General features: G+C 41.6%; 1 protein-coding gene and 2 long non-coding RNA genes across 11 annotated transcripts in view; 1 reads left to right on the forward strand and 2 right to left on the reverse strand.

Moving 5' to 3' along the window:
- The window catches only part of LOC119006093, a 67,991-nt gene extending 55,676 nt beyond the window's left edge, over positions 1-12,315 (reverse strand). For 4 of the 6 annotated variants that reach the window (XR_005070672.1, XR_005070671.1, XR_005070670.1 and 1 more), the window contains exons 1-2: positions 11,360-11,467; positions 10,582-10,626 (exon numbers count right to left, since the gene is read on the reverse strand). This is a non-coding gene — a long non-coding RNA (uncharacterized LOC119006093). Of the gene's footprint in view, positions 1-10,130; positions 10,258-10,581; positions 10,627-11,359; positions 11,468-12,206 lie in introns of those variants that run through there. The other 2 variants (XR_005070669.1, XR_005070668.1) reach the window with 2 other exon arrangements.
- A 1,619-nt stretch (positions 12,316-13,934) lies between these two features.
- fhl3a (four and a half LIM domains 3a) overlaps positions 13,935-27,827 on the reverse strand; it is a 34,371-nt gene continuing 20,478 nt past the window's right edge. For 2 of the 4 annotated variants that reach the window (XM_037074455.1, XM_037074456.1), the window contains 5 exons: positions 20,015-20,187; positions 18,903-19,077; positions 16,128-16,297; positions 15,837-16,023; positions 13,935-15,302 (listed from right to left, as the gene is read on the reverse strand). In XM_037074455.1, coding sequence (XP_036930350.1) covers positions 15,151-15,302; positions 15,837-16,023; positions 16,128-16,297; positions 18,903-19,077; positions 20,015-20,170 — 840 coding nt within the window. In that variant the 5' untranslated portion in view covers positions 20,171-20,187 and the 3' untranslated portion in view covers positions 13,935-15,150. Of the gene's footprint in view, positions 15,303-15,836; positions 16,024-16,127; positions 16,298-18,902; positions 19,078-20,014; positions 20,188-20,336; positions 20,358-23,935; positions 24,156-27,827 lie in introns of those variants that run through there. The other 2 variants (XM_037074453.1, XM_037074454.1) reach the window with 2 other exon arrangements.
- LOC119006094 lies at positions 15,938-18,639 on the forward strand. Its single transcript, XR_005070673.1, has 2 exons — positions 15,938-16,053; positions 18,288-18,639. It is a non-coding gene; the product is annotated as an uncharacterized LOC119006094 (long non-coding RNA).

Genomic DNA, 27,827 nt, shown 5'->3' on the forward strand with positions numbered 1-27,827 from the left:
AAGCGGCTTCAAGAAAGGAAGGATGGCAAAGATGGCTGTCTCAAAAAAGAGAGAGGGGAGGTGAAAGTGTGGTGGCATGAGGAGGAGGGAGGGGATTGCTGCCTGTGAAACGGACAGGAAGTTATTAGTAATTAGTTAGTCTGCCCGCCTGTTGGTTAGCTAGCCAGTTACTTAGCCTATTTAGTTTTTTGCTTAGCTGGTCAGCCAGCCAGGTAGTTAGTTATTATGGTAGTCAGGATAGATAGTCAACCACTCAGTCAAATATTAAACTGGTCCGACTGACCGACCAGTTATCTCGTTAGTTGAGAATTTAGCCACTGGGATATTGGCTAGTTTGGCTAGTTTAGTTTAATGAAGCAGTTAAATGGTCAGTCACTTAGCTAGTTAGTTAGTTATGGATTCCGATACAACATCAACAAAAACAATTGCTTTAAAATAGGCTACATAGAGACAAAAAGTATTTTATGGTTTTACTTCCAGATAAAGTGTTAAATCTGGCTAAACACACGACTAGGTAGATGAGCTTCGATCATTCAGTATTTTGTTCATTTGTGGTCTGCTGGGAGTATGAGGTGATGTTTCCAGAGTCCTCCGTAGTTATGGTCTGACCCTCCTCAGGCTACAGGAGGCCATCTTGGGAGGTGGATGAGCTTAGAAGTTGTGATGGTCCCGATCACCGGCCAAATGCTGGCGCCTGGGCAGGGGTCGAGACAGAAATAAAAACTAATGGTGTGTCATAGCCAGGAGGGAGGGGGTATACCATGCCTTGGCTTTACAACAAAACAGCCGTTTCTCATTACCAAAAGGGAGGGCAGGGGGAATGGTAGCATATGCACCGTAAATTACACATTCATCGCTCTTCCTGACCATAAATTCTTACTCTGGCTCCATTGGACGGAGCTCTCCCTCACCTCCCACTCTCTCTTTTTCACTCTCTCGTTCCCCACTCCCATGTTTTCCAAGAGAAATGAATGGTAAATCTTTAGAGTATATGGGTGCCCTTGATTTGCCAAGATCCATAACACTGAGTGATTTTCATTACTTTAGTTTGGCCTTTAAGACGGACCCCCAGGGAGTGCATCACTTCAATAGAGAGCATCAAGTCCATGTCTGCTTGACCTAAATGTACAAACCCTGATCCAAATGTAAATAACAGTGTACCACCCACCACTATATAAAAACTCAAAACCAGAGCCTGATATCACTCTCACATTGACCGACAGGTCTTTAAATACAAACTTGGACAAAGACTTGTAGTCTAAATCTAATTAATTAATGTTTTCTAATGCTGGTTATGTTTTGGGAGACAAAATAATCCCGTCAACAGTAGCTTTCTCAGAGTTCTCCGCTGCATTTTACAGTCTCCATTACCAAACGGAGCTCAGGTGCTATCATGTGGAGCATACAGATGCAGCTGAAAGGTCTGGAAACTGATAGGGACGTGGGACAAAAAGATTTCCAAAAATCAACTCATAAAAAAGGCACCCCCTCTTCAATGTTGCCAGCAGAGTGGGGCCATTATCCAATCTTGTCCCACAAACGCCACCGAGTCAAGACTTGACCTCCATGCTTTGTGAATAGTTTGTTAGTACCAGTAATGATTTGAAAACCAGAAAACTAGGGAGACATTCAAAGAACACTGTCCATTGCGCTCATTTAAAAAACATCAAATTCCGATTTTGCAAAGCAAAGTACACTTAAAATGGCAACAACATTTTCCAGAAATAACCTCAGGATAATCCACAGACCTCTCATTAAGATTTCATAAGAAACAATTTCCTTTTAAATGTGATCTAAATAACATTGTTCACCTCAGTTAACCTGCATTGGGAGACCAGCGAACATGTCAAAATCTTTGTAAAGGTGGCCTGACCCTTCAGACTCTCACTCTGGTTGCTTTTCATAATTTCAGCGGAGAAAACATTTCCTTGTTCTTGACTTGAATTATGCACAATATTGGTGACATAATTCTTGCACAGATCTCTCTCCACAGATGTCCTGTCATCAGGCAGTGTGGATGAGAGGTCCAGGGCACATGAGGCCATAGGAGCCTACAATGGAGTCACCAGTGACTGCCAGCAGCATCTATTGGACTCTTCCCTCCCAGTATAGTGGCTTCCAGCTCTTTTAAGATTAGCCTTCGGAGATGTCCTGTCAGCAATTCTACTGATCCATGATAATTTCCATCTCTAATGCTCCACAACCGTCCTCTTTCTATGGCTCAAGATCTGAGAGGTTGAATCTGGAAATCTACAAAGAGAAAATGTCCTCTTCGATTCGAAAATATTCCAAAAAGTGTACATCAACACTGACAGCCTGACATGTTTGATCAGCAACAGATATCTATAAAAATAGGGCTGCTAAATCAAAATAACAGAAATATTTCATGTTTTGAGAAAGCCAACACCCTTTGTGAGAAGGACAAATCTACATCTGACTATTATTAAGAGACATAAGTCACCAAGTCATAACTATGGCAGAAGTGTACGGTGTAGTGAGTTCAACGGTCATCGTCAGCGCCAGATGTTCAGCTGTCACTGAGTGATTCACCAAGCTTCCACGGTGTTATCTGTAAGGTCAGCAGCTGAATCTATGCTGAATGAAAGGAGGAACTGTAGGGTTTCCCAGAGAAACAATGACGTAGCGGGCCATTCTTTGTAGCGAGCAAGTGGAAAACCCGAAGTATGCATGGGACAAGCAGCACTGCTAATGAGGTTTGGTTGCTATTTACAAAGCTAATTTAATCCAAATGTGTCTCAGGCTGAGGAAAGGGTCAGAAACTCCTGATACAAGAGAAGAAAGTTAAAAAAGATGGTAGGAGAATGGTAGATGTGAGAGTTAACATGTACTGCCACCTTTTGGAATCAACCAGTACTGCATGGAAAGAAAACTAGAACGTCTTTAGAATGGTTGATAAATGTTAAGGATGTGTGTTTAGAGGTTTAGTTTGTTGTTGTTACAATAATCGCATCATTCTTTAATAGGGTTGTTTTAAGTCCTCTCTTGTAAAATGAGGTACTGCTTTGATTTCAGCACAAAGAGTATACTGTATACATGCGATATATCAAAATGTAATATTTATGTATCTGGTCTAATTGTTCGTGCAGTAATGAAGCTCATCTCTTGTCTTAGCTTTTTGTCTGTTATATAGATCTAACCTAGCTGCAGGCCTAGAAAAAACTAGATGTAATGTCAAAAAAACAAAACAATTCTTATATTTAGTTTAATGGAGAGATATAATGCTCATTTCTAGGTTCATAATTGTATTTTGGGTTATAACTGGAATAGATTTACATGCTTTACTTCGCAAAAAATGCATTGGATTTCGCACACGGTCCTCTGTTTTAGCTCCTGTCTCTTTAAGGGCTCGTTCCCCAGCCTTGCAAATACCCAGTCTGCTCTGATTGGTCAGCTCACACACACCTGAGCCATCACGGCTCACCGTGTCTCCTGTCAGCTCTGTCTCCTTTTCAGCTTCCAGTTAGTTTCACCTCTACTTCGAACTTTTAAATTATACAAATATACGACATGGTGACATAGTGCGATGTCACAGAGTCATAGAATTAAAGGCGGGACCACTGATGAGGCGTTTCGGGACCAGTGCATTGCGTGGGAGAGAGGAGCTCTCGGTTAAGTTTTTTTTTTTTTTTTTTTTTTAAATTTGATTCATTTTTTTTTTTCCTTCAAGACTTTTTCATGCACAAGAACCAATAACACAATGAAGTGATGGGTAAAAACCAAAACAGCATAACAGATATCCTTGAACTGAAAACAAGCATACAGGTCTTTGGATCCAATCTCATGAATCAGGACTTTGTATCAACAATGTTAGGACAGTATTACCTTATGGTGAGGATGAACAATGTTGCGGGGGAGGTTTAGACCACAGTGTAACATCTCATTTCATGTATATCATTTTATTTACACAATAACATCTTGCAGATTGTGGTTTTATGGTGCACTAATGCAATTGCAATGAAAGAAACCACCACATGAGGGTGCCACAAACACATAAAATAATCATTGCACAAATGAGTTTGGGGAGACAGGCATTATCTCCTGAAATCCAAGGTACATTTGCCACATTATTCATGAGATCATAGTAAAGGTCATGTAAATTTTGGCAATGCATATATGTAATAAATACTCTCTTTTCATTTCCAGAGGCTTGTCGAAAGAGTTTGAAACAGTTTTGGACAAGGACAGAGAGCCACAAAGCCAAAAGAAAAACAACAAAAGAGGATTATAATGACCTCAACCATAATCGTCCTTGTTACAGCCCATCACTGTATTGTAGTGCCATTTTTTATGATTAATCTGTTGATATTTCATGAAGAATCACTTTTTTTCACTTTTCCATTGTATCCAATCAGTCACAAAAAGCTTTTTTTCACGCCGACATGTTTTTCCATTCATGACAGTTGGCATGTACCGGCGTCCTTGTTGAACTTTTCGATGATGATGCGTGACTTCTAGTTCCTTCCCTGACACGTCGTTCCACACAGAGCTCTTTGGGTGTGTTTTATGTCTAAATGAGCTGATGAAGATGATGTCAAAATGTTTAAATTCTATCCAATCAGTTTTAAACATCAGTAAACCTCAGGACTTCTCAGTCATCATCTTCATAGTTTGCAAGTCAGAGTAAATCCTTTGATATCAAAAGGATAATCACTAACTACCCAAACTCTGTCTACTTGCTTTTTCTTTTGTTCCACCAACATCCAACACTTATCACATTCTCTTTTTAAAGTGGAATGAGACAGGAGTCAGATCACTCCTTGACAAAGAGCTGGAGAGCTGCACTGCTTTTTTTCAATGCTAAATCTTCCTGACGTTTTGAATTATATAGTCAATCATGGTCAATCCACCCCTCAGAATTTTTGCATTCCAAACATCTTATCTCCAAACAACTGTTCCAGTGGAGCTGCCCAGCTGCCAGCAGTGGAGGACTGCAGTTACACTTCTGCTGCTCAAAGATGGAAAGCAAAGCAACTGCAGGAACATTTGAGATCGAGGCATGCACGCTCTGCAAATTCAGATCTTCACATCTTGCGTCAGAAATGTTTTCGTTGACAACCATAAATCCCATTGAAGCAGAGAAGTAATCAAGACGTTTCTCGTTTCCCGTCAACATCTTTGCCTCATTTGATCTGTCTTTCATCTGCCTGACTGTTGGCCCAAGTGTGACTGCTGTATTCTCTCCGAACAATCACCAGAGAATCACTGAACCGGGAACCACGCTCAGCAGTTTAAATCCTCCTATGACCTTCTTTTAAACCACTGACAGGATGAATCATCCAACACCTGCACCACTCAACCTCACAGTGAGGTTAAAAGGGAAACAAAATTCCAAGTTTATGTCAGGGACATCTTTATTTGTTTCACTCTTTGAATATTGTCTTAAGGGCGAACATGTTATGCTTTTGTCTTTTCTTCAGCGTTTTTATTAATGTTCACGTGCAAGTTAAAGGTCTTATAGTAGAAATCCTGAAGCCTGCGCCATCAGGAGCTCCTCTCTCCCACAGAAAACACTGTTCCTGAAGTGCCTGAAACACCCTGTCAGTAGTCCCGCCTTTAATTTCATGACTTAGTGACATCACCATGTACTTATTTGCATTATTTATGGATGGCAGCTAGTTTGCCATGTAAGAATTAATTTAGTACAGTTTCTCCATTGTTGTTGGCGGTGCTGGCTCAGGCGTATGTCAGCTGACCAATCAAAGGAAACAGGGTATTCAGGAGGCGGGGCTTTAAAGAGGCAGGCGCTAATACAGAGGATTTTAGACCGAGGGTGAATACAGAGCTGCAGCACTGGACTGTTTGAGTGAATGTTTTGCCCATTAAAATATGTAAACCTATTCTAGTAGTAACCCAGAATAAAATCAAGAACCTGAAAATGAGTTTAATATGTCTCCTTTAACTGCTGACAAAGTTTGGTTTTAAGTCTCCAAGCTTTAGTCCTTCAGCATCATCCACTTCATCCCAGAAGTAAACAAATAAACACTCTCGCAGATAATAATCTGCTGACACAAACTGCTTTTCTCTTCAGAAGAAGCTTTTACTGCATTCTACACATTTCAGGCATTGATATTTTTTATTTCTTTCACCAGAGCGATTATCCAGAAGGGCAAAGCTCAAAACCGCAGTCAGACAATAGATGGGACAAATATTCTTGTGTCCCGAAGATGCCATAAGTCTAAATTGCTTTACAGGAATTTGTCACATTCCTACGCACCCACATTTATAAACTGTTTTAGTTTCAAAACCACATCAAACTCTTAAAAGTGTAAAATAAAAAAAAAAAATAGAAAAAATGTATGGGGAGGGAGAAAAGTGGCGACAGATCAAACAAACACATTTTGCACTGTAGAATGTGTGAAATACAGTGTGGGTGAGAAATCCCATGTTCAAAGTACAATACATATATTGTGTCTATATAAGGAACATTTTAAAAACATTCATCATCATGAGGTGATTATTGAATTCAAGCTTTTATAGCTTTGTACAGCAGAGGTGTCAGTTATCCCTTATAAAAAGAATATTAAACAGTACACATGTCGTTCAGTCATCCTCGGGAAAGAAGGGCATATAACAGAGGTTGGATCAGAGCGGTGGACGCGTCGGACCCTGAATTCTGGAAAAACAAGACCTTGTTTTCCTGCTGAGAGCGCTCATTACAAGACAGTGTAAGAGCTTCCCACAAGCGAGCACAACTCCTTGACCTCACATGGGAGTGAATGGAGAGGACGAGAGCTCGGGCCAAGCCGCAGAGGCAGACTCCAAACCTCGCCAACAAGCGGCAGCTCCGTGAGTGTCAGCTTGGGACACAGATGGATGTTGTTTTTTTCCCCCTCTTCTCCATCCACAGCAGATAGGCCTTCAGCACACTGAGCGGCCCTACAGCTGCTCTGCTGTGGGGTCTCACTTTATGTTGCGGTACTGTGTTTCAGCTGAGGGAATGTGACAAATTTAGATGAAAAGTAGAAGTGGTATTATGAAGAGTGTCTCTTGAGTGCTCAGCAGAAAGTGGAAGAGAGACGTTGTTGTGTAGTCGTCTTCAACCAGGTGTCTGCAAACCTTCAGGTGGTGATTTGAGTGTGAATCTACCCCCCAGAAATGAGACTAGGAGTCGCAGGGAGCAACTACGAACATCTTTGCTGGATTATTCAGAAGATATTATTGTGTGTGTTTTATTAACACTTTTAACACTTAATTCTTTTTTTTAGATCAGCGTTATTAAGAATATCATGATGTTGTGATACTCCTTAGCCAAGGTTGAAAATACGTAATAATTCATCTAACTTCATGTAACATCTAACTAACTCAAGTTATCGGTATTGTTGTACTTTACACCTACACAAGGATTTTAGGCAGCTTAACAGTCATTTTACAACTAAAATGACTAAATTATGGAAAACGCTATAGATAAAACTATCAACAAAAACAGTTTAAAAACACCAAAAAAGGGAAGACATTTAACAGAAAACTAGACCTTGACTTTCAGACATCATGGAGATATAACTGTAACAGCCGCACATTATTTATTGTAAAACAAACCTTTCAGTGTATTTCTTTAAATGCGATGTTGTGCGCTCCATGTGTCCTGTGTCTTCATGGTTATTAAATGGAAACGTTTGAGTATTTGAGTTGAAATGTAAACTGACAAGCTTTATGACTTAATTTCGACTCCGACTCTGCATCACTCCATCCTGTAGCTTCTCCAGTAGCAAACATGCAGTTAAGTAGTCACTGAGGTATGCTGAATTACCAATGAGAGTGTAATCTCTCAGACATTTGGGGTTAACCTATGTCTGCTGAGGTTACATACTACAGACGTGACTGCGGTGGACCAGTGCACTTTGTCAAGTGAACACCTAACGCTGAACTGAGTAATGACACAGGCCAGGGGAGAGCAGGAGATGTATGGCCCCGCTTTAAATGTCTTGTGACAGCTATGGCAGCCTCCATGTTCCACTATGGAACATTTTCTGTCTCAGCCCGACTCTTTTGGTTCTCAAACTTCGTATAGTAAATCCTAAACATTATGGTTTTCTGATGAATCAACATGAATCCTGTCCACGTGACAAAAAGTGCTGCAAGCAGCGTCAGTTGACCCAACTTTGTTGTGCGGTGGCGACCTCTAGTGGTTGTAGTAATTACAACAGGAGCAAGAGAGAACGTCAGGTGACACATTATAATACCACATTGACTGCATTGGGAAGTCAATATTCTAATTTCAGTGCATTCATTTGCATCATGTTGTGGGAGTATGGGAGCAACTTGGAAGCCAAAAATAACTAGTTTTGCATTTTATGACACTGAGTGTTAAAACAACATGTTGACAGTTGTTTCCAGTATTTGAATAACAGGCAAGCACAGAGGAAACAACACAATGACTGTACCATACAGGACTTTGGTAAAAGTCCCAATGTTTACTGTTGTCCGCCATGTTTCAGCATCATATGACATCAACTTGGCAACTAAAAGTCTACTTCATTTATATTTATTTTAGGACAAACCTTATCCAGAAAATCACAATGCCACATCAACACACAGATAAAGATGGAGGAAGATGAGCTTTAACAATGTTTCAAATAAACACAGGACTTTCATTCACTCAGAAGACCTCTGTTGGCCAGTTATTCAAACTTACATAAATTAAGACATGTATGCAGCGTAACTTTTAAGCAAGTAAATTACTTATTTTAACCAAAACTATGATCTTTTCCTGAACCCAAAGAAGTTTAACCCACTAACACTCTTTTCCAAGACGTTTTAGTGCCTAAATTTAACCAAGCAGGAACCTTTTCACAACGTTAACCAAGTGATGACAAAGTTCTGGAATTTTGTGTGGGAATGTAACTAAATACATTTACTCAGTATTCACATTTCTGCTACTTTATACTTCCACTCCACTATAATGATATATATACTATGATATACCAGTGACTTACTAGTCACTTTGTCAGAGCCAAAGCAGCTGATGAAGAAAAAGTCACTGAGATTAGATTTGCCAATAATCAGTTATCAGGCCCATAGTTTACAGTATGTAAATACATGTAAATATGTGTAATTTGCTTTGACTTGTACTGTTGACACTTAAATACATTTGATTTCAGATGCTGTAAGACTACTATACATATGAGTGAATGTAACTTTTACAGAAGTTATATTTCAACACTTTTTTTTATCTTTACTTTTACGCAAGTCTGATTTTTAGGTGCTTTTTTACAAGAAAGCATATTTGACGTTCTGGGAGTCACTGATCAACTGACATATTCAGTCATTTAGGTAAGGTAGGTCAACGTTATCTGTCCCGTTATCTGATTCTTTCAAGAGTTTTTCAATCAATGAAAATCCCACAAAACTCCAGCATGTTGCTGTGCCATTGGAGATGATCCCTGTAACAAATGACCACAAATCTGTTTCCCACATAAAACAAACTTGTCTCTACAACGCTCACAGACTTTTTTTGTACTCACTCGTCAAATGACTCATTCACAAAACAGAAACTAAGCGATGTGTCTGGTGTGAGAGGAGAGCTCACAACCCCTCGCTGCCTGTTTTTCAGCTTTTGTGCTTGTGTTTTGCGTCACTGCTGATGACTGAGCTCACACACTTCCAGTTATACTCCCTGTGGTTGTCGGATTAATAAAGGTTTTATATGAAACTCCAGCTGATGGAACTTCCAGGCTAGACCTAATTTATGGGAGAATGACATGTGAGGTACATCTTTGAGTCATCTTCACTGATCATCTGAATGCTCGCTCTGTGCTTCACAGCCCTTTCATACCTCCTCAGAAAAAGAGCATCTACAACATCACTCAACGTTGGAAAGTCACATAAAAGGTGAAATCATTATCCCACATGCATCGTTAAGGTGAAATTACATATTTCGGACATTATCGCGCTTTCAGTGCTGATTTGAAAGTCGAATTATGACACAATATGTCGACAACACACCGCAGATCAAATCTTGCGAGAGGAATCCAAATTTCAACAGTTCTGGAGACACACCACAAGTTTGAGATGTTTCCCAGTGGAGGAAATTCCCCAAACCCCGCTGTCAGAACCACATCAAGGACAAGAGCCGCTTAAAATACTGTTTGTTCTGAAAATAACGTACTCACAGCCACAGTTGGATTCAGCTGGATGTCTTCACTTAAAGCAGCAAAACAGAACAAAGGGCACGCCTCACTACATACACACACCATATCACTCACACAGGTGTGTTTGCCAATCAGTAATCAACAGGTGAGACACTCGACAGAATTACTGCTCCTACCAGGTGTGTCGGTAGCAATAAAATCAGCCATAAGACAGACAGTGGGACCGAGTACAGGAGACAGTATTTTAAGTGCTTAATTTTGCCGTAATGCCACGAAGGATCTTACCAAGTTCCTCCCTCCTCTCCTCATGCCGATAAACTAAACTGATGAGGTGTTTTGCCCGCGGTATGTCGGACACGTGGGAATACAGCAGGCTGTGGTGTGAACAGTAACACTGTATAACTGACTCATATTATGTTGTGCTTGTCTAGACATCGGACAGGACGTGATTTCAAGTTGCTGCAACACTCACCCGCTGCTGGTTCAGGACTGATCAAGTTTCCTTCATCATGCATGCCTTGATGTTAGGAAAAAAAAAAACAAAAAAAAAACAGGAAGGTTGGTCATTCATTGATATTTTTATCAGTGGGAACATCCAAAGTCAAGTCATTTTGGAGGACAAAGTTTACAATGATGAGCTCCATGACAAGTATCAGAGATCTTTCATTTGAAACCCATGTTGGCAGCGCTCACTTACATTCTCACCTTTCTTATTTACTTAAGTATGACAGGCTTTCTTTACAATCACTGGTGTATCAGGCAGATACCCCATAATCATACAATGCCTGGTCAATGCAGACATATATATCTATCAAACAAAATCAATATGTAGTTTAATGTACATTACACATTGAAACACCCCCATGATTCCTACACATGGATCTGTACAAGATTCGAGCAAAAAAAAAAAAAAAAAAGGTGCCTAAAATCATAATACAGTTTGGCACTTTGAGATTTAAAGGTGCATTCTGTAGTTTTGAGGCAGACATTTTAATCAGAAGAGAAATAACTTGTTTTGACTGAATAACCATGCTGTTTTTATGAAGGAATAAACTGAATAAACAAACTGTTTCCATGACTGAAGAAACAAAAAGGACACCAAAATTCCTTACTGTTTTACTTGGTTCATATGTGGCGGACCCTGCCAGCTTTCTAGCTTCAAGCAGTGATCTGGGGACCTTTTTTTGCTCTGAGAACAGTTTGTTTCTTCAGGTTATGATGGAAATAAGTATTAAAGTAATTGTAGTTACCTCACAAATATGAATTTCTTCTCCAAAACTACATAGTGCCCCTTTAATGTATATTCTGTAATATCTGACTTTTTGAGGCAGTGATGTAGTTATGTAACCGTGAATGTGGTGCAATTGTGGATGATACCTTGTTCTCACAAAAGGCTGTTCCATTTTTTTTAAGGCCCTACACACCCACACAGGTGTTTTCACTTACTCATTAAGCTTCTGCTCAGATGTTGATTGGGCAAAGCTCTGCTGGGAATTTACTGAGGTTACAAAACTTTATGAACTGACAAGAATCTCAAAGGTGTCCCAACGTGTGAGGGAAAACTGAAACAGTTACATTTCTGACTGTTGTTTTTACATAAATCTCTCATTTTTGACAGAGATGCATCGATTTTGAGACCAGGTACAATACTGATGTTTAAAATACAAATGTTTGGCCAATAACCTCTGTGGATATGGACTTATTTTGTTTTGTTTTGTTATCAGCTTAGGGTGTCTTTGTCGTTATTTAGTGGCAGGGACACAAAGAGAAAGAGAAAAAAAATAAGTGGACTGTATTAAAGACACCCAGCACCTGATAAGACTCTCTTTGAAGGAGTACAAAGTTTACTATACACATTTCTGTAACATTTAACATTTTTTCTCATAAAAAATGTATTCTATTTTGAAAAAGAACTGCTTCAGAAGCCTTTTAGCCTGTAATGCAAACACCTTCTCAATAATGAGAAACTTGCTTATGTGCCAACAGCACAGATAAACAAGGCCAGTGTCTTCTGTGAATATAATATCTGTGTATACCTACACTGTGTCAAGTCTTCACTTTGACTAATTCTACTTCACTTTGACTAATTTAGCATACCTGCACATATTCTCCTCAAGGACTGGCCACTTGGAGAGTTAGAATTAGCAGATTTCTCGCTGCATATTACGTCCCAGCTGGTTTGAAAGTGACAAACCTCATGTGTTCCTGCCAAACTGAGGGAAGTTGATATAATCTATATTATGCTCTGGCGAATCTGTCTGTGTACACATGGATTCAATTACACAATCAAGAAAATGAATGACATGGATTGAGCAAACGACTTTCTAATATCACACAGGTCTGTCATTATGGGCTCCACACAGTATGACGCGTACTAAAACATAAATTGGATTAGTTTTTTTGTTTTTTTCAGACAGGCAGCTGTTTGAAAAAGTTCTTTTGAAAAACAGTTTTATTGGACCATATGTTGTGCTAACTGGTTACTGTATTTCACAAAAATGTCCAGTGAAGTGCTCTTCAGCAAGTCTGAGGTTTGTCCTGGTAACACAACTTTAATTTTACCCACAGTACATGTGCAGCTTTGATTAAACTGAGCTGTGTTGAGTGTGCAAACTCGGCCGCGGCCTCTTTTTATTGAAACACTGACAGCCCAGCGCGTCCTGCTGCTGGGTCCACTTGTGTTAAGTCTTGTCATGTTCAGAGCCTAAATACGAGTCACACTGTTTGTCCGTGCAGCGAGTGTTGGCGTTTTAGGGGGAAATGTTCGGCCTGGCAACAAATCTGTGAGCCTCGAAACTTTTGTGAGAAGTGACCGACCTCTTGTGAGAGCGCTGTGCAGCTGTTTGCACACTTGAAGCCCAGCGAAAGGGCAAACTCTCTCAGACACGTCCCAGTTTTCAGGGAGTACTGTTGGGTAAACTTTACGGAGGGACGGATTCAAGGAGACAGGGTGAAACTCAGACGGGAGGCAGCTTCTCAAATCAATAATCCCCGGGAAGAGCTGTTAAAGTTGAACCCGTCCACAGAGTGCATGTACCATATGATACAGTTAACATCTCCGCAGCTCTCGCCTCTGACCCTTCCTGCTAGCCGTCGCCTCCCCGCCCGCCTCCTCCTTCCTATAAATCCAAAGGGGTCCGTGTGTGGAGTTGACCCCCCCAGTGAAAGTGCCGTGGAGCAACTCCAGATGTGAACATCCTCTCCCTCTCCCTCTCTTTCTCTCTCTCTGTCCCACACTCTTTTCTCTCCCACTTCCACCACCAGTCACCCCCCTCTCCCTCCCTCCCGCCCTCCCCCACGCAGCAACGAGTTTTCCATTTCCTTTTTTGGTGAAAAAATCTCAAACGGAGGCAGGGAGGAGGACATTTCACCAATGCCGACAGGAGAGTGCATTTGGCAGTCTGTGTACTTGTGCTTCATCGAGGCCGTGAAACAGTCGACTCAGCATAAACAACAGTGTATATACAGTATATAAATACACATTCATACAAACACACACACAGAGGTGCACTTATTCTTTCTTTAACTCTCTCTCACACACAAACGTTTTACTCTTATTACACACACGGCTTCTTCAACACTTTCTCACACTTTCATGCCCTTCCCCCCTGAGCACTCTCTCTCACACACACACACACACACACACACACACACACACACACACACACACACACACACAGATCCTTTCCTAGAAAGACTTTTTTTAAACACACCAGAAGGGATTTCTCTGGCTTAGACAGTAAACACAAATCCACAGAAAGCTATGACCTCATAAATAAGTAAAGGAGGTTTCACACAGGATAAAAAAAAAACTGCCCAGCCAAGACCAAGTCAGTGTAAATTTATTTAATAAGCCTTCACAAATAAAAACTAAACATGTAGCATTTAGCCATATCATCTATCATCTGTATTTTTCCTTTACACAGTAAGTTCATACTGTCATCACCTCAGTGGAGCATTTTCCATCTCTAAATGCATATTTGCCAACTCTGACTCACCAGCATCAAAGCTGAAATAATGAAATATAGGTATTTTTTAATCATTTTTTCACATACATGTAACAAACTAACAATGCAGAACAAAAGGACAGTAACAGCGTTACAGTATAAGCGACAAAAAAAAAAAATCATCATTGAGGCGAATCATGGCAGACACATGCATACTCCTGCAATTTCATTTCAGCTTCTCTTGGGTTATAAATGCTGGCTCTTACAGCAACAGTGATGAAAAACAAAAACAAAAAAAAAAAAAAGAAAAACAGATTCATTACAACAAATGAAAAAAAAGTGAAAATAGAAGAAGTTTTATGTAAAAATAAGTGTCATTGCAGAGTTCATCAAAAGCAGATACATGACATGAAAAGTGGTCTGTGTGCCATGTTTTTTTTTTTTTTAAATCGTGTTCTTATGTGCACATAACTTGGTAGCCAGAGAATATCTAATCCAAAGTGCAATCGACTTTATTGATCATTACTACCATCAACTACCTCGGTTCTTCTTCTCGTTTCTTTGTTTTACTTTCTGACATATTGTAATTGAAATGCTTAAAACTGCAGTTCTAAAAGCATCACAACAGTACCTCCACCATATTTTGAAACACACACTGTAAGGTACACATACTGTATCAGTGTTCTGTGTCTTCTCTTCAGAGTTGGACCTCTACCTGAAGTGACAACTTTTTTTAAAAATAAAATACAAAGGAATTTTTTGAGCAAAGTGACTAGCATTTTGCATTTCTTTGGTTAAATAGTAAATAACATATAAGTAATGTTACTTTTAAGGCACTCCATTAACTTTTTGGTTAAAGTGAAAAATCTTTGTGATCGTTCATCGAAAGAAGGATTTTTTTGCGCACTCCTTGATGAAAATTTGAATTTTTCAAATCCGTGGGCTGTGAGGAACTGCTATCTTAATATAAACAACCTGAGAGGCAGTTAGCCTGTGTTACCTTCCTCGGTAATGACTCTGGGTTCTTGAAATGCTGTGACGAAAGGGTGGAAGGTAAGTCAAGGGAAAGGGTGGGGGCATGGCGAGCGGCTGCTCTATAGGTTGCTGTTGCAGTCGCGGCACAAGATCTTGTCACCGTTCGGGAAAAAGCCAGCGCCCACCAGGGACACAGAGCACTGGGAGCAGGTGAAGCAGGGCTGATGCCACTGGCGATCCTCGAATGAGATGTACTTTCCTCCTCCAAAACCTGGGACAGAGGAAGAAGAAGAAGAAGAAGAAGAAGAAGAAGAAGAAGATTACATTTTATGTCAAGCATTAAAGGGCTGATGTGAACTCATGTAAGCCTCAAGTTTAAAAAAAAAAACACCTGAAAACGTGGCTTTAAATTAATTCCTGGTATAATTTATAGTCATAGCTAAAATAAGATATCATATGGGTAAAACAATCTAAGTATTACTCATAAATCTGCTTCATCAGATCTGCGTGGGTGTGGCTTGATCAGATTTATGAACATTTTGCAACAGTTTCAGTGGTGAAAAAGGGCGTGAGGCTTTGAGGTATGTTTTCTCTTGTTTGTCTGGTGGGTGGGTCGGAGGTGTTTCCCAATCAGCAGCATTGTGAATATTGACTCTTTAAATCAGGAAGGGTTTGACGGAATTTTACCAGCTGGCACGGAGTGCAAAATGGATGAACTGTCTGCCAATCTCAGGTTCAGATATTGTCTGCATTGTTAGCAGCACACATCAGTATCATCGTGCAGAAAGTAGCGACGTGATCTTGCCTGTGATTGGTTTGCTGCAGGCCTCGCACTTCTTGGCGTAGAGGCTGCCGAAGCACTTGAGACAGTAAGGGCTGTCGTCTCGAGAGGTGAAGTGCTGCCCCGCCAGCTGTGTCTTACAGTTGGTGCACACAAAACACTCCTTATGCCACGGCTCCTCCCGATAGGTCACGCCGCCTTTAGCCAGGGTCTGACACGGAGACAAGTCGACAGTCATTAGGTAAGATCCTTATAATATCCTTGCAAGGTTTCTTTGACTGGCGATTCTGGCAGTCATTTGTTAATTTAACTCACCTTTTTACAGCGCGTGCAGCGTGGAGCGAACTTGTCCTCGTAGCAGGACACACAGTAGTGTTCGTCCTTGTCGGGGATGAAGGACTTGGAGCCGATGGGCTGCTCGCAGCTGTGACAGATGAAGCAGCCCTCGTGCCATGTGGAGCCTGCGTACTCCAATTTCCTTGTGCCTAGCAAAGAGTAAAAAGAGAGATGATGGGTGGCAGGGAAAGAAAAAGAGAGGATGAAGGGTGTGCAGAGGGACAAACGAGCAGAGAGAGACTCAAGTTGTTTCGTGTGAATCTCTTGCCATCTTTCGAAGGATCATTACGGCCATTTTGGTATTTCTTTTGGTGGTAATTTTATTAAACTATGAAATAAAACACTTGAATTACATGAAGGCATATAAAACTCATTTTGTTTCACTGAGATTTATTTCATTTTAAATCATAATACCACAAGCCCCACACTTCGTTCCTGCTGCTGGAAACTGGCGGTGGGCCTTACAGAACGGGATAATGCCACCGCCCCCCTCCTCCCCGTGTCCCCAACCAATCCATCTTCTATCCCTTAGCTGTTGAGCTTTTTATGACGCTGGTTGGTTTACTCTATGGTGACGCGGTGGTTTATGTGTGGCCGACATTTTGTACTACTGCCGTCTGCGGATTGCTAATGTTTCACTGCTTCAGGCTGTGTTCTGCGGTGCCCGCTAATCAGAAACTGCAAAAAATCTGCTGCAGAGACATTCTCTGTTATAAGTTTACAGGAATTACAGAGAGCCAGGGAGGACAATAGTAGCATTTAGTTATAAGTATACGACAAATAAATTAATAAAATAAAACAAGCTGACATTCTTTATAGAGTATGTGTCATTTTTAGGGGCGATTTCACATGAATTACGACAAGTTTTGAAAGTAATTTGAATTTGTAGTTGTAAGACGCAGTTGGTTGCCAACAAAACACTTCTGTCTGACAGATCTTATATTTTGTCATCTCTTTCATTTAAAGCAGCTACAAAGAACTTACATTTTTTTTGGCGATTCTGGTGCCCTCTGTGGACAAAAGCGGTGTAAGCGCCACCAAATCCTGCAGTCAGTCTTGGTCAGGCTATTTTTAGTACCATATTTATTTTTTGAACACAGCCTTTTACCGGATGCAAGACGATGAGGTCATGAATCTATTTGTGGCTTCGTCGGATTAATAACTATAATATGGCGATGGTGAAAGCTTCTTTCCTCGGGCAGTGAAACCCCCTCAATCCATCCTCAGCAAACTGTTTTAGTTTTTATGAGGTTTTCCAACCCTGATTATTCAGAAAGTGACCTGCTGACAGGCCTGATGAATATCTACATATATAGCGAACGCCAATGTTATGTAGGTCATATAGAGGCAACGGTTTGAAATTGAGACTGTTTCATAAAGTTCCTTGCAGTATGTTTAGGTTCCGCAATCCTGAACTGTTTCCTCTCCCTGCAGGTCCACATGTCCTTGCTCCACATGCTACTATGTTTGTCTTTTCACCAATGGATTTCCCTATATGTATTCACAGTGATGTTTATGTCAGAGGACTTTCAAACAGAGACACAAAAAAAGCAGAGCTTAACAATACAACATCCTACATAACCATCTCTGGCAACGGGAGCGTCGGTACACTTTAATCGGAGAGCGCGAGAGTTTGAACCAACACGTCTCCGAGAGAAATCCGTTGGTGTTGGTGTTAAGTTTCTTCTCTCCTTCGTTTCACACAACACAAACCCTTTCAGCCAAGCATCCAGTTGCTAAACAAAGATAAGTGTGTGTAAGTGAGTGGATGTGGCTGTTGGGTCATTTGTTTGGCAGAGAGTCGACGCTTTTCAAAAGAGCATCTGGATTTTTGATGATATAGTGCTGGTTGTTTGGAGTTTTCAGTGTTGTGTAAAAATCCCAGGAGCTTTCATAGGTAAGATATCGTTCCTCTGATCATCACTCTCCTTCTCAAGGTGACTCACCTAAGCACAGACCTAACAGTGTTAAACGTGTGCTCTTCACAAGAAGACATGAGATTATCTACAGGAGAAATGAGGGGGGATGTTGGGTTCTTCCTGTAATCTTTTTTTTTTTTTTTTTCTGCTGTACGAGCGCTGTGTAAGCTGCTACAGGGACGCTGGAATAACTGACTTGCTTATCTCTTCATATCATCAGACTGCTGGCAGCCCACCAGCCCTGGGGATCTGGCTTACAGACAACAAGTCAAGCAGACTGGCAATTACTGTGTCACATTCAACCCTGGCTGCCGCTCAATCGTGGACCCTCGCCTCCGTGTGTTCCTCGTCTCCTTCCTTTTTTATTTTTCATTTTTTTCTGAAAACCTCTTTCCTTTCTATATCTGCTTGATCTGTTATTTTATACTTTTCATGTGTCTCTGCCTCCTGGAGTGTGCCATGTCATCATTTTCCAAAGTCATTTGACTATCTATCTTGAAACTTGAATTTGTGTACTACATGGAAAATAAAATGTAGAGGGCAATGAGACGGATGCTTAGTGGGTGAGCGAGGCGCCATAATATACGTCGCTGTCAGATGCATTATGTGTAAGATAGTTCACGTCACTTCTTCTTAGGTTTTGTTTCATTTTAATCAACTGTCTATTTTTTTGCATTTTAAGCTAAGCTAGTTAAGCTAATTCATGGGTCAAAAAAGTGAATCCTACTTCTCTGACCTCAACTGTCGGAATACAGTCTTCTCTACACATTAAAAAGAAAATATGTTGGGAAAAGAGTCATCAAGAGAGAAAAATGGCTGGGCCCTGCACCTTTACCTGGCATGACGATCTTGTCGCAGGCAACACACTTGGAGGAGAACTCATTACAGTAGCAGTCATTGCAGAGCAACGCGTCATCCTGGCTGGTGAAAGGCTCATCTGCCAACGAGCGATCACAGCGGAAACAGCGGAAGCAGTGCTCGTGATAGTGCCGGTCCTCGTAGAAGAGCTCCTGGCAGCGGAACAAGAGGAAATACAACACAGCAATTAAATTAATTGTTACGAGGCTCTTCCAAATTTTGTTTTTCAAGTTTTTGCAGCAATCTACAGGAGACAAATAAGAAAAAGACTGCAAGACTTTACATCAGCAAAGGTTTCTGGTGGGTCAAATGGACACATGTAAGGTCTGGTACGCAGTCAGGAGTATGTGGTTACTCTGTGTACGTGTTCTTGTGTGCACACTCTTGTTTAAGAAAGGTCTTCCAAGTATGCTGAATTGAGTGTTTAAAGGGCACCGGGCCAAGAAAATGCTAGCTTTATTTATCTTCCACCGCCCGCAAAGGCGTTGATAACTCGCTGGCCTTCTCAACTACTGAGCGCCGTGGCATGCGTCACTCTGTAAACGCCACTGAGTAGCACATGTCAATCCCAAATGATCCACTGCATGTTAGTGTTTTCCATTAAGAGGGGATTAAATTTTAACTTGATTGTGGGGGAAGAGGGAGACGTTTCCTCATGGCGCATTTTTACAATCTCAGACGAAATTAGCCCGTTGGCTTATGTGGACTTAGTGGAAAATTACGTGTATAATTGCATGTTAAATTAGCCTTTACTATGTTATTGCCGCACCAAATATATAGAACACGCCTCATTTAGCCTGAATTATGCATCATTAGCGTGACGTGACCTCTGGTTTAGCTATGCAAAGCTGTGTCAAAACATGGTAGAAAAATGCTTTAAAGCTAATTAAGATGAATGTTTGATGTGCATTATTTTGTTTGAACCGCTACTACGTGGCTGTCGGTGTGGAAAGTCACATGTGCAGCACAGAGAAGGAACGCTGCTATTGTTTTTCACTTTTAATGAAATCTAAAAAAGATGCACTATGTGTCTATTGTGCAGCAGATAGCTGATTGCATGCCCGATCATGTCAGAAACGGATGCCTCACCCTCGCGTCGTGGCCGATAAGCTCTTTGCACTCCTCACACGTGTTGGAGAACAGGCTGTCGTAACAGGGGATGCAGTAGGGACTGTCGTCTGACTGGATGTACTTGCGGCCATACAAGGACTCCTTGCAGTTGTCACAGTCAAAGCGGTCGGCCATTGTAATATTCTGTAAGCCTGGAACACAGAAGAAGAGGAGAAACTCAGGAGGAGGAAGCAGCAACATTTAAATGAAACAAGAAAATTCCTGGACAAGCGCAGAGGGCTGAGACAATAAAGGGTGGAGAAGAAAAGGGAGGGAGAGTCTTGAGCAACGATTCTGTCACCTTTTCTGGCACAGCACTTGGACATCACCATAGACTTTCGCTGCCAATATTTATGCTGTAAATACTTCAGCTTGTACCGGCGACGAAGCCGAGCTCAAACAAGACACGCAGAGCAAGTGGGAGCTAGTGGAAAAAGGGAGAGAGGGAGAGGGAGATTGCGACAAGAGAGGCAGCACAAGATGCCTATTAACTTTTATTGCTGTGTGATGGAAGTGTGGTGGATGCAGAGGGAGGGTAACGAGAGCGGGAGCTGTCACTGCGCTCTCTCTCGGTAACTACCTTCCTGTTGCCGCCAAGCGCTCAAAATCTGCGGGCCAAAGATTAAAGCTCCAATGCAAAGCGAGCATCCTCTCTCATGCGGAAGATGCACTTGAGTTGGTAATCTATTTGCAGAGTAAAGCACGGACCACCAACGGATGCAGACACCCCTTCAAGTGAGTTTGTGTGCGTACGGACACTTGAAGCTTCCGCATAAAGACGTCTCTACAACAATGTGCATACAACGACACAGGAGGTCCGAGTGCATGGTTTTCACTGAGCGACAGGCCCCTTGATCATGACTGAGCACACAACAAAGTGACAGAATAATATTGTGAGAGCATTATGGCAACAATATCAGGTTGCCAAAGAATTACTGCATGGCTGGAGGACAGCCCAGTGATAAGTGATACAGCCCTCTGGCACAGCGCACTGCTGGCTATTCATTCCCACCATCCAGCAATAATAATCGCCTCAGATACAATAATCAATCAAGCTTCAAGTTGGCCCTGCGCTGCCTGTCTTACGCCCACGCACACAAATAAGCGTGGAGGAGGCACGCAAACACACAGTAAAACACCGGGCGACATCGTAAAAAAAGAACAAAAACCCAAAAGCCAAATCACACAAGATCCATCATCAAAGAAAACACCAGTCCCAGACTCTCATGTTTCATCCGTCTCAGCCCTCTGCCAGACAAAAGCCGTTAATGAGTCGGGGTGAGAAAGTCAAGATCCGACAGACTTCACCTGCTCGCAGTCCTCATATTTAACCCAGTGACAGGCTTTTTGCTAACAAAACACCACTTCATCAAACTGGGGAGACACTCTCAGCCCCCTTTGATGACCTTAAGGCGTAAATTAGAAGGTGTAAATGTTCAGCAGCCCTGCCGCCACGGCTGCCATATCTCTCCAGCTGATCGCTGAATGGATACGTCTTTATTATCTCATGTCTTGTATCATAGTATCCATCTGGAGTTCATGGCAAAATATCAGAACAAACAGCTGTGGTCGGCCTGCGTATGTAGCGTACGGCAAAGTGCTGAACTTGTGACTTTTAAAATCAATCTCTGTAGATTTGTCAGAGAATTCCAGCAACCCTGTCATCAGCCCACGTAACCGCAACGTCAAGATTAGATCAGCAGGGTATTAGGCTAAAAACGAGGCACTATGGCTTTAATGTTATCTGCAGTGCCAGGTAGGTATGCGCTGCCTTCGCTTGCCAGGTGAGCGAACGAGACGAGGCATGATTCACAAAGCCGAGAAGCCAGAGCTATGACGTCTGATGTCAGCTTTAATTTCCAAGGCAAATCAGGCAGCTGCCTATTGCCCTCCCTGGATTCATGTGCCTCATCCGCTACTAAAAAGGCTGTGGAGAAGTAGGTCATGAAACTTTTTCAGATGGGTAGAAATGTAAATGTTTTCTGACAAAATGACAAATATTCAATACCTGAGATGGATCACTCGGGGCGTTCATGGTTACGTGATTTCCCCACTTGTCCCATGCAGCCTTGGCTAGTCTCCCTCTATACAAGTGTTTTTATGGTCTCAAGAGAGACGTGTTTTTGAGCCAGAATAGCTAGTTTGCCAGCAATCAGGTTAATATTGAGTAATGGAGATCTCGCTAAAGCACAGATGGGAACATTACACTCGAATGCAAAAATTCCGAAAGCCTGATATGAATATATATTACTTGAGAAGTCAGAAGAAGGGCTTGTTTTGACCTCCAGGTCTCGTCGCGTTTCCACTTCAGAGAGATCTTTGACTTTGAGTATCAGGGTTTGAGTGGCCATCGCCGAGCCTGAAATGAACTCCTGATGGCACAGGCCCTCTCACAGAGAAGGGGGCGTGACGTCAGCACAGTGACCCCTGAGGGCGACGGACTGAGACGTGACTGCATGCAGAAAGTGCTGACCCAAAGACCCAACTTTCCCAAAGAGAAGAGAAGAGAAGTTGGACCAGTGTCACAATGAGCTCCAGTCCTGAGGCCAGTTCTCACAGGGCTTTGTATTTACTACTGTGTATGCTGACTTCCCAGCAGAGGTCCATCTCCTTCATGTCCAGGGCCCAGTGACTAAGAACCCCACTCTGGGTTAATAACATTCCCAAATACCAGAGCTGTGACTGAATTCAGCCCCCTGGGAAAAGTGTGGGCTTCAAGGAAATCACCGCTGCCTCCACACAGGACAATCGTCCAGGACTATTTTACTGAGTTCAATTATAGCACTGCAGCGCAAAGCTAGGATCTCTGTTTAATACAGGCAACAGTGCATTCCATTCTCTATAATGATCCATCAGAGAGAAAGAGAGAGAGACTAAAATATATATCAAATGCAGCTATATGGGTCAGTAGAAATGACTCTATCTGGTTTTCTTAACCCTTGTGTAGCCGCCAACAGCAACTGCAAAATAGGACACACAGCTTCTCAGTGTGATATCTGCATGGATCTGGACTTACTAATGATCAGAGGAGGGAAAAAAAGGAGTCGGCGGCTTCAAAATGCTGCCAAACTCAGTAAAAGAGATGGGAAGAGGAGAGTTAGGTTAGGGTGAGTGACACAAAATAACAGTCACATAGTCAAGACGGCCCAGCTGCCAGAATGAAACGTATGAAATGAAATAAAATGTCATACGTATCGTAACGGCCGTTCCACAAACTGACTGAGCTGACTGTCACGTTTGGAGGCGGAGGGGTCGGTGGCAACACGACAGCTATACAAGACGGCCATTGAGCGAGACGGCTACCAAGCCAGAGACCGCTACTCACTACAGTTTTTACGTTTGTAAGCAGAAACCACCGGATATTTTTGAGGGGATGTTGGGACATTTTTTCAGCCATATTTGTAGCAACAGCAGGGAATATTTTGACGAGACGTTATGATAGATTCCAGCCATGATTCTGGCAACAATACCAAATATTGTGACAAGACTTCGGGACAATTTTCCAGCCACATTTGTGGCAATAATACCAGATATTTTTATGAGACATTGGGACGTTTTCCAGGCATGTTTATGACAGACATAGTAGACATTTTGGCTTGACATTTGGACATTTTACAGCCATGTTTGCAGCAGTAACACTGATGAGCTGTCAGGAAATATTCTATCCTTGTGATCACAGAACCAGATTAGCCAAAAACATGATTTGTTCCAAGTGCTAACCAAGTTGTTTTTGTGGTTAAAAGTAACCATTTAATTGTTTAAAACATGGAAACCAATCAAAATTAAGCATTTGATTTGCTTTGATTACATATGGCATGTTGTTACCAACTGGCCTTGGTATAAGCAGTACAATACTGCGTCATCCATTCCCATCGTTAGACACAGAACTTATCCCCTCACCTGACATGGTCGGGTGTGATGAACCCTGCATCTGATGGCAGCTGCAAACAGACTTTTCCTTTCTGTATGTGTTTTTACACATCCTGCTGTTAAGATAGCGGAGGAATGCCAAGGCTACATTCCATTAGTCATCACAACAACTCCCTGATTGACACAAGGGGGTGAAGTTCAGGGCCGACTCTCAGACACCACAGAGCGACGGGCCAGTGCAAGCAAGCAAGCAGACTGTATGCTGTTGCCGGGCAACATAGTCATGGTTGGTTACTGAAGGGCTAGCAGACACCCTGTCCAGTCCGGTCCCACAGGCAGGCCCGTTAATCCCCCAGCCCAAACTTTGCTCACGCTCTGGTTGATTCCAAATGAACAGTCCTCACAGCCCGCTGGGAACGAACCTGCCAGTTCTTCCCCTCCCTTCCCTGCTGCGCGTTAGAAGAATCTGCTAGTAAAATATCTGTTTTACTAAAGCTAGACAAAGCACTTGACATCATGTTACAACAACAGAGAAGGGGAGATCATCCTGACCGTGGTGTACCGGACAAGACATAATGACAACATTAATACAAATTCTTCTTTTCTAATGTCTCTCACTGCCATTATAGATATAGTTTGGGTTTTTTGAAGTGGAGTTGTATGATTTTTTTCATCCATAGTCAGCGGGTTGAATGCAGTAGATAGCTGTCAGCTCTGATATCAGTTTAATGGTATGCTATATTTAAAGTATTTTCTCTGCTTTACTGTGCCGTCTGACAGCCCTTTCAGATGGAAAACTGACCCAGCTATAAGCTTTCTTAAGACCTACCAGAGTCCTTTGACAAAAAACTGTAATTTTACCTTGCAGAACACGGGACTTGTTGGTCTACTGGTCAGTTTGTTTGTGTCGTCGTGAGACTTTGGTGATTTAAGGGGTTAGTTCAGATTCACCAAAGGCACACATTAACACAAACAAACCAAACAATTGAGGCAGCGGTAGACCGGCAAGATGTTCTGCAAGGTAAAATTACTGTTTTTGTCCTAGTAGTCTGGTGGCTTTGGAGAGGGTGAAATACCTATTGTTACCTTACAGTAGAGGACAAAAAGATTACACCACTGTGTGTAGGCTCATTATAGAGTATGTATTTTTAAAATGAAGTTCATGAATTGTCACTGTATGTCATGAAAAACAGGCTTACCTTGGAGGCTGTATTATCTCTGTCTAGTTCAAAACACCTGCTGTGGATCAGTGTATGTTTGCATGAGTCAGAGTGGCTACGAAAAACATGGCCCCGAGACAGAGGCTTATCTAGTGAAATCACACCCATCACATACATTAGTCAACAGGTGTTCAGTGCATAAGACAAAAACAATGATGATTCATTATGCACAGTATAAATACAAAGCTCAAGTATCAGCTATCATGGTGCATTCAAAAACACACTACGCTCATTGATTACATTGATTGTCAGTGTTCAGACTTCAAATCTACCTACATGTAAACTATGTACACTGCAAGCTGAACCTCTTATGGACACATGCTGTATATAGTACATAAAATATAACCATGTATCAGCTATCATGGCTTTAGTCTGACTTTTTACACTGGTTGCATTGGTTTGCCTAACATTTTCATTTGGGTGCACCACAACATAATTTAGGGGCTGGTGCCTGAATGTTTCTCTTGGTTTAAATCGCATCACATAGAAAAAGAAACTGTGATATGCTCAAATTAAAAAATATAAAGCCAGAAAGAGTTCATTTTTATATCTGACCTGCTAAATATCAGCCACACTGCTGCAACCAATGAAATGTGTTTGGTCTCACTTTTTGTTGGGCGCTTGGACAAACACCCTGGATCAGTGGTTAAACATCTAGCAACAGCTCCATTCACATTAACAGAACTGGTTCCCATAACCCTAACCCAGGAAATAAAACCCAGTGATACAAAGAGTGTTTTTTCAACATTTTGGACATTGTTCAGTTTCATCACATACAAAGCAATGGAGCCTTTATTTTGTGGTAAGATGTCCTTAAAAGGCAGCGTGTCAACAACGCACAGTAGCTAAGTCTGTTTTGTTTTTCTTCTTTACAACCAACGCACACATGTTGTGGCTATGATAAAGCGGGGTCAATGTGGAAATGACATATCTCCAACATAAAGAAGTCACAGTGCGGAAGTGGCGTGACTGTATCCACCCCGATAAGACAACATGACCACTGGGGGAAATAGCATCAACGTCTGCCAATTTGAAAAGTTTAAGTTTATTGCCAAGTGGAGGCTACACTGTAGAAGTTAAGAAGAAAGTATTTAGTACCGGGGCAACGGCTCCGTTTGCTAGGCCTGTGTTTATAGGTCCTTTCTGACGAGTGGCCTTTTATGTCCAAGTGGATACTTTAAGAAGTGTGGATTTTACTGCGCATAGTGAGGTCTGATTTACTTTTAAAAAGTAGTGGCTACAAAAGCCTCTCAGTCACCTCTAACTGTCGGATCTTTTGGCAGCAAACGATCTCACGCACCAGAGGAAGGAGTGTGTTGTCGAACAGGTTATCTTAAAGTACACATGACTCTGTTTCCTTTCATCCAGGTTCCAGAGAGAGCGATGAAGGAACAGAGGAGAAATCAAACAGCGAGACACGAAAAAAACGAGGACGAAGAGAGAGGAAGGTGACATTTGGAGGCAAATGAATGCTGGAGCAGGAACTTAAACCCATGACAACTCCTAAATCAAATTAGAGGAAAAGTGAAACGGCTGCGTTTGGATAAACACATACAATCACACTGCCCTCTGTCTGGTGCCTGGACATCTTCCAGACACAGTAAAGCTCCTTGGCCCGCTTTGAGATGGGGAAAAAGTACTGCACTGGACACTTAAGTATATCATTTGAGGGCCTGGTCGAGCGTATCAAAAATAAAACACAATGTCAAAAACACACTTCAGAAAAGATCATCTGTGTCTCAGTGCAGTGGCCACTTGAAAGGAGTCCGATGGAGATGTCAGATCTTATTTATTCCAGCGCCTCATGACCATGGAAGAATTTCCATTTCATGATTAATGCGACACAGCAAAGGCATGAATTGCACAAGACTTTTTTTTTTTTTTTTTTTATGGTTCACAACTTGTGTTTATGACACAATGTCAGAGGGATTACATTCATGTTTTTTTTTTCAAGGGAAACCGAGGTCAGCTCCTTCCAGATCCACATATTCTGAGATACTAGTCACTCCGAAAGCCAAATGACATCAATGTGACTAATTGTGTGCATGAACTCCATCTAAAGTGGTCACAAGCATTTAGGTCACCATAACACAACAAGAGAGCCTGGACGCTGAAATATGTTTGTTATATATCACTGTGGTGAGCTGCTCCTGCCGGCTTTCGCTGCATCAGATAAATGAAGGCCAGTAATCGAAAGGACACACTGAGGCAATGAATCTTATCACAGGAAGAAGAGGAAATTGCTCATGAAGGAGAGATAATGCTGCAGCCCCATTCATAAACAGATGTGCTTATTTAAACAAGCTCACAAGTGCTGGTTACGGGAATACAAAAACATTTTAATTCTGATTTTAAAGCTGAGAGGAACTGTAACGTTTTGTTGATTCCTGTGGCCCCTGTGGACAAAAGCAGGATGAGCACCACTGAGTTTTGTATAAAGATCTTGATCAGGCTAGCGAGTGTATTTGTTTTGAAACTGAGTGAGGATACAACTTTATTTTGATAATCCTCCTTTTTTAAAACAGCTGTTTGCAGGATGCATGGTGATAACATAAATGTATCTATTTATAAAGAAAGTAATTTGTTTTTTGTGCTGTACCACCTTACAGAGCAGATTATTTCTTTAGGTTATAAAACCATCAATTCATCCGCAGCTCTGGTTCTGTTACTTGGATATGATCATCTGTTTTTCAACGGTCCAT

This window comes from Acanthopagrus latus, chromosome 17, assembly GCF_904848185.1.
Source record: "Acanthopagrus latus isolate v.2019 chromosome 17, fAcaLat1.1, whole genome shotgun sequence".
NCBI lineage: Eukaryota > Metazoa > Chordata > Actinopteri > Spariformes > Sparidae > Acanthopagrus > Acanthopagrus latus.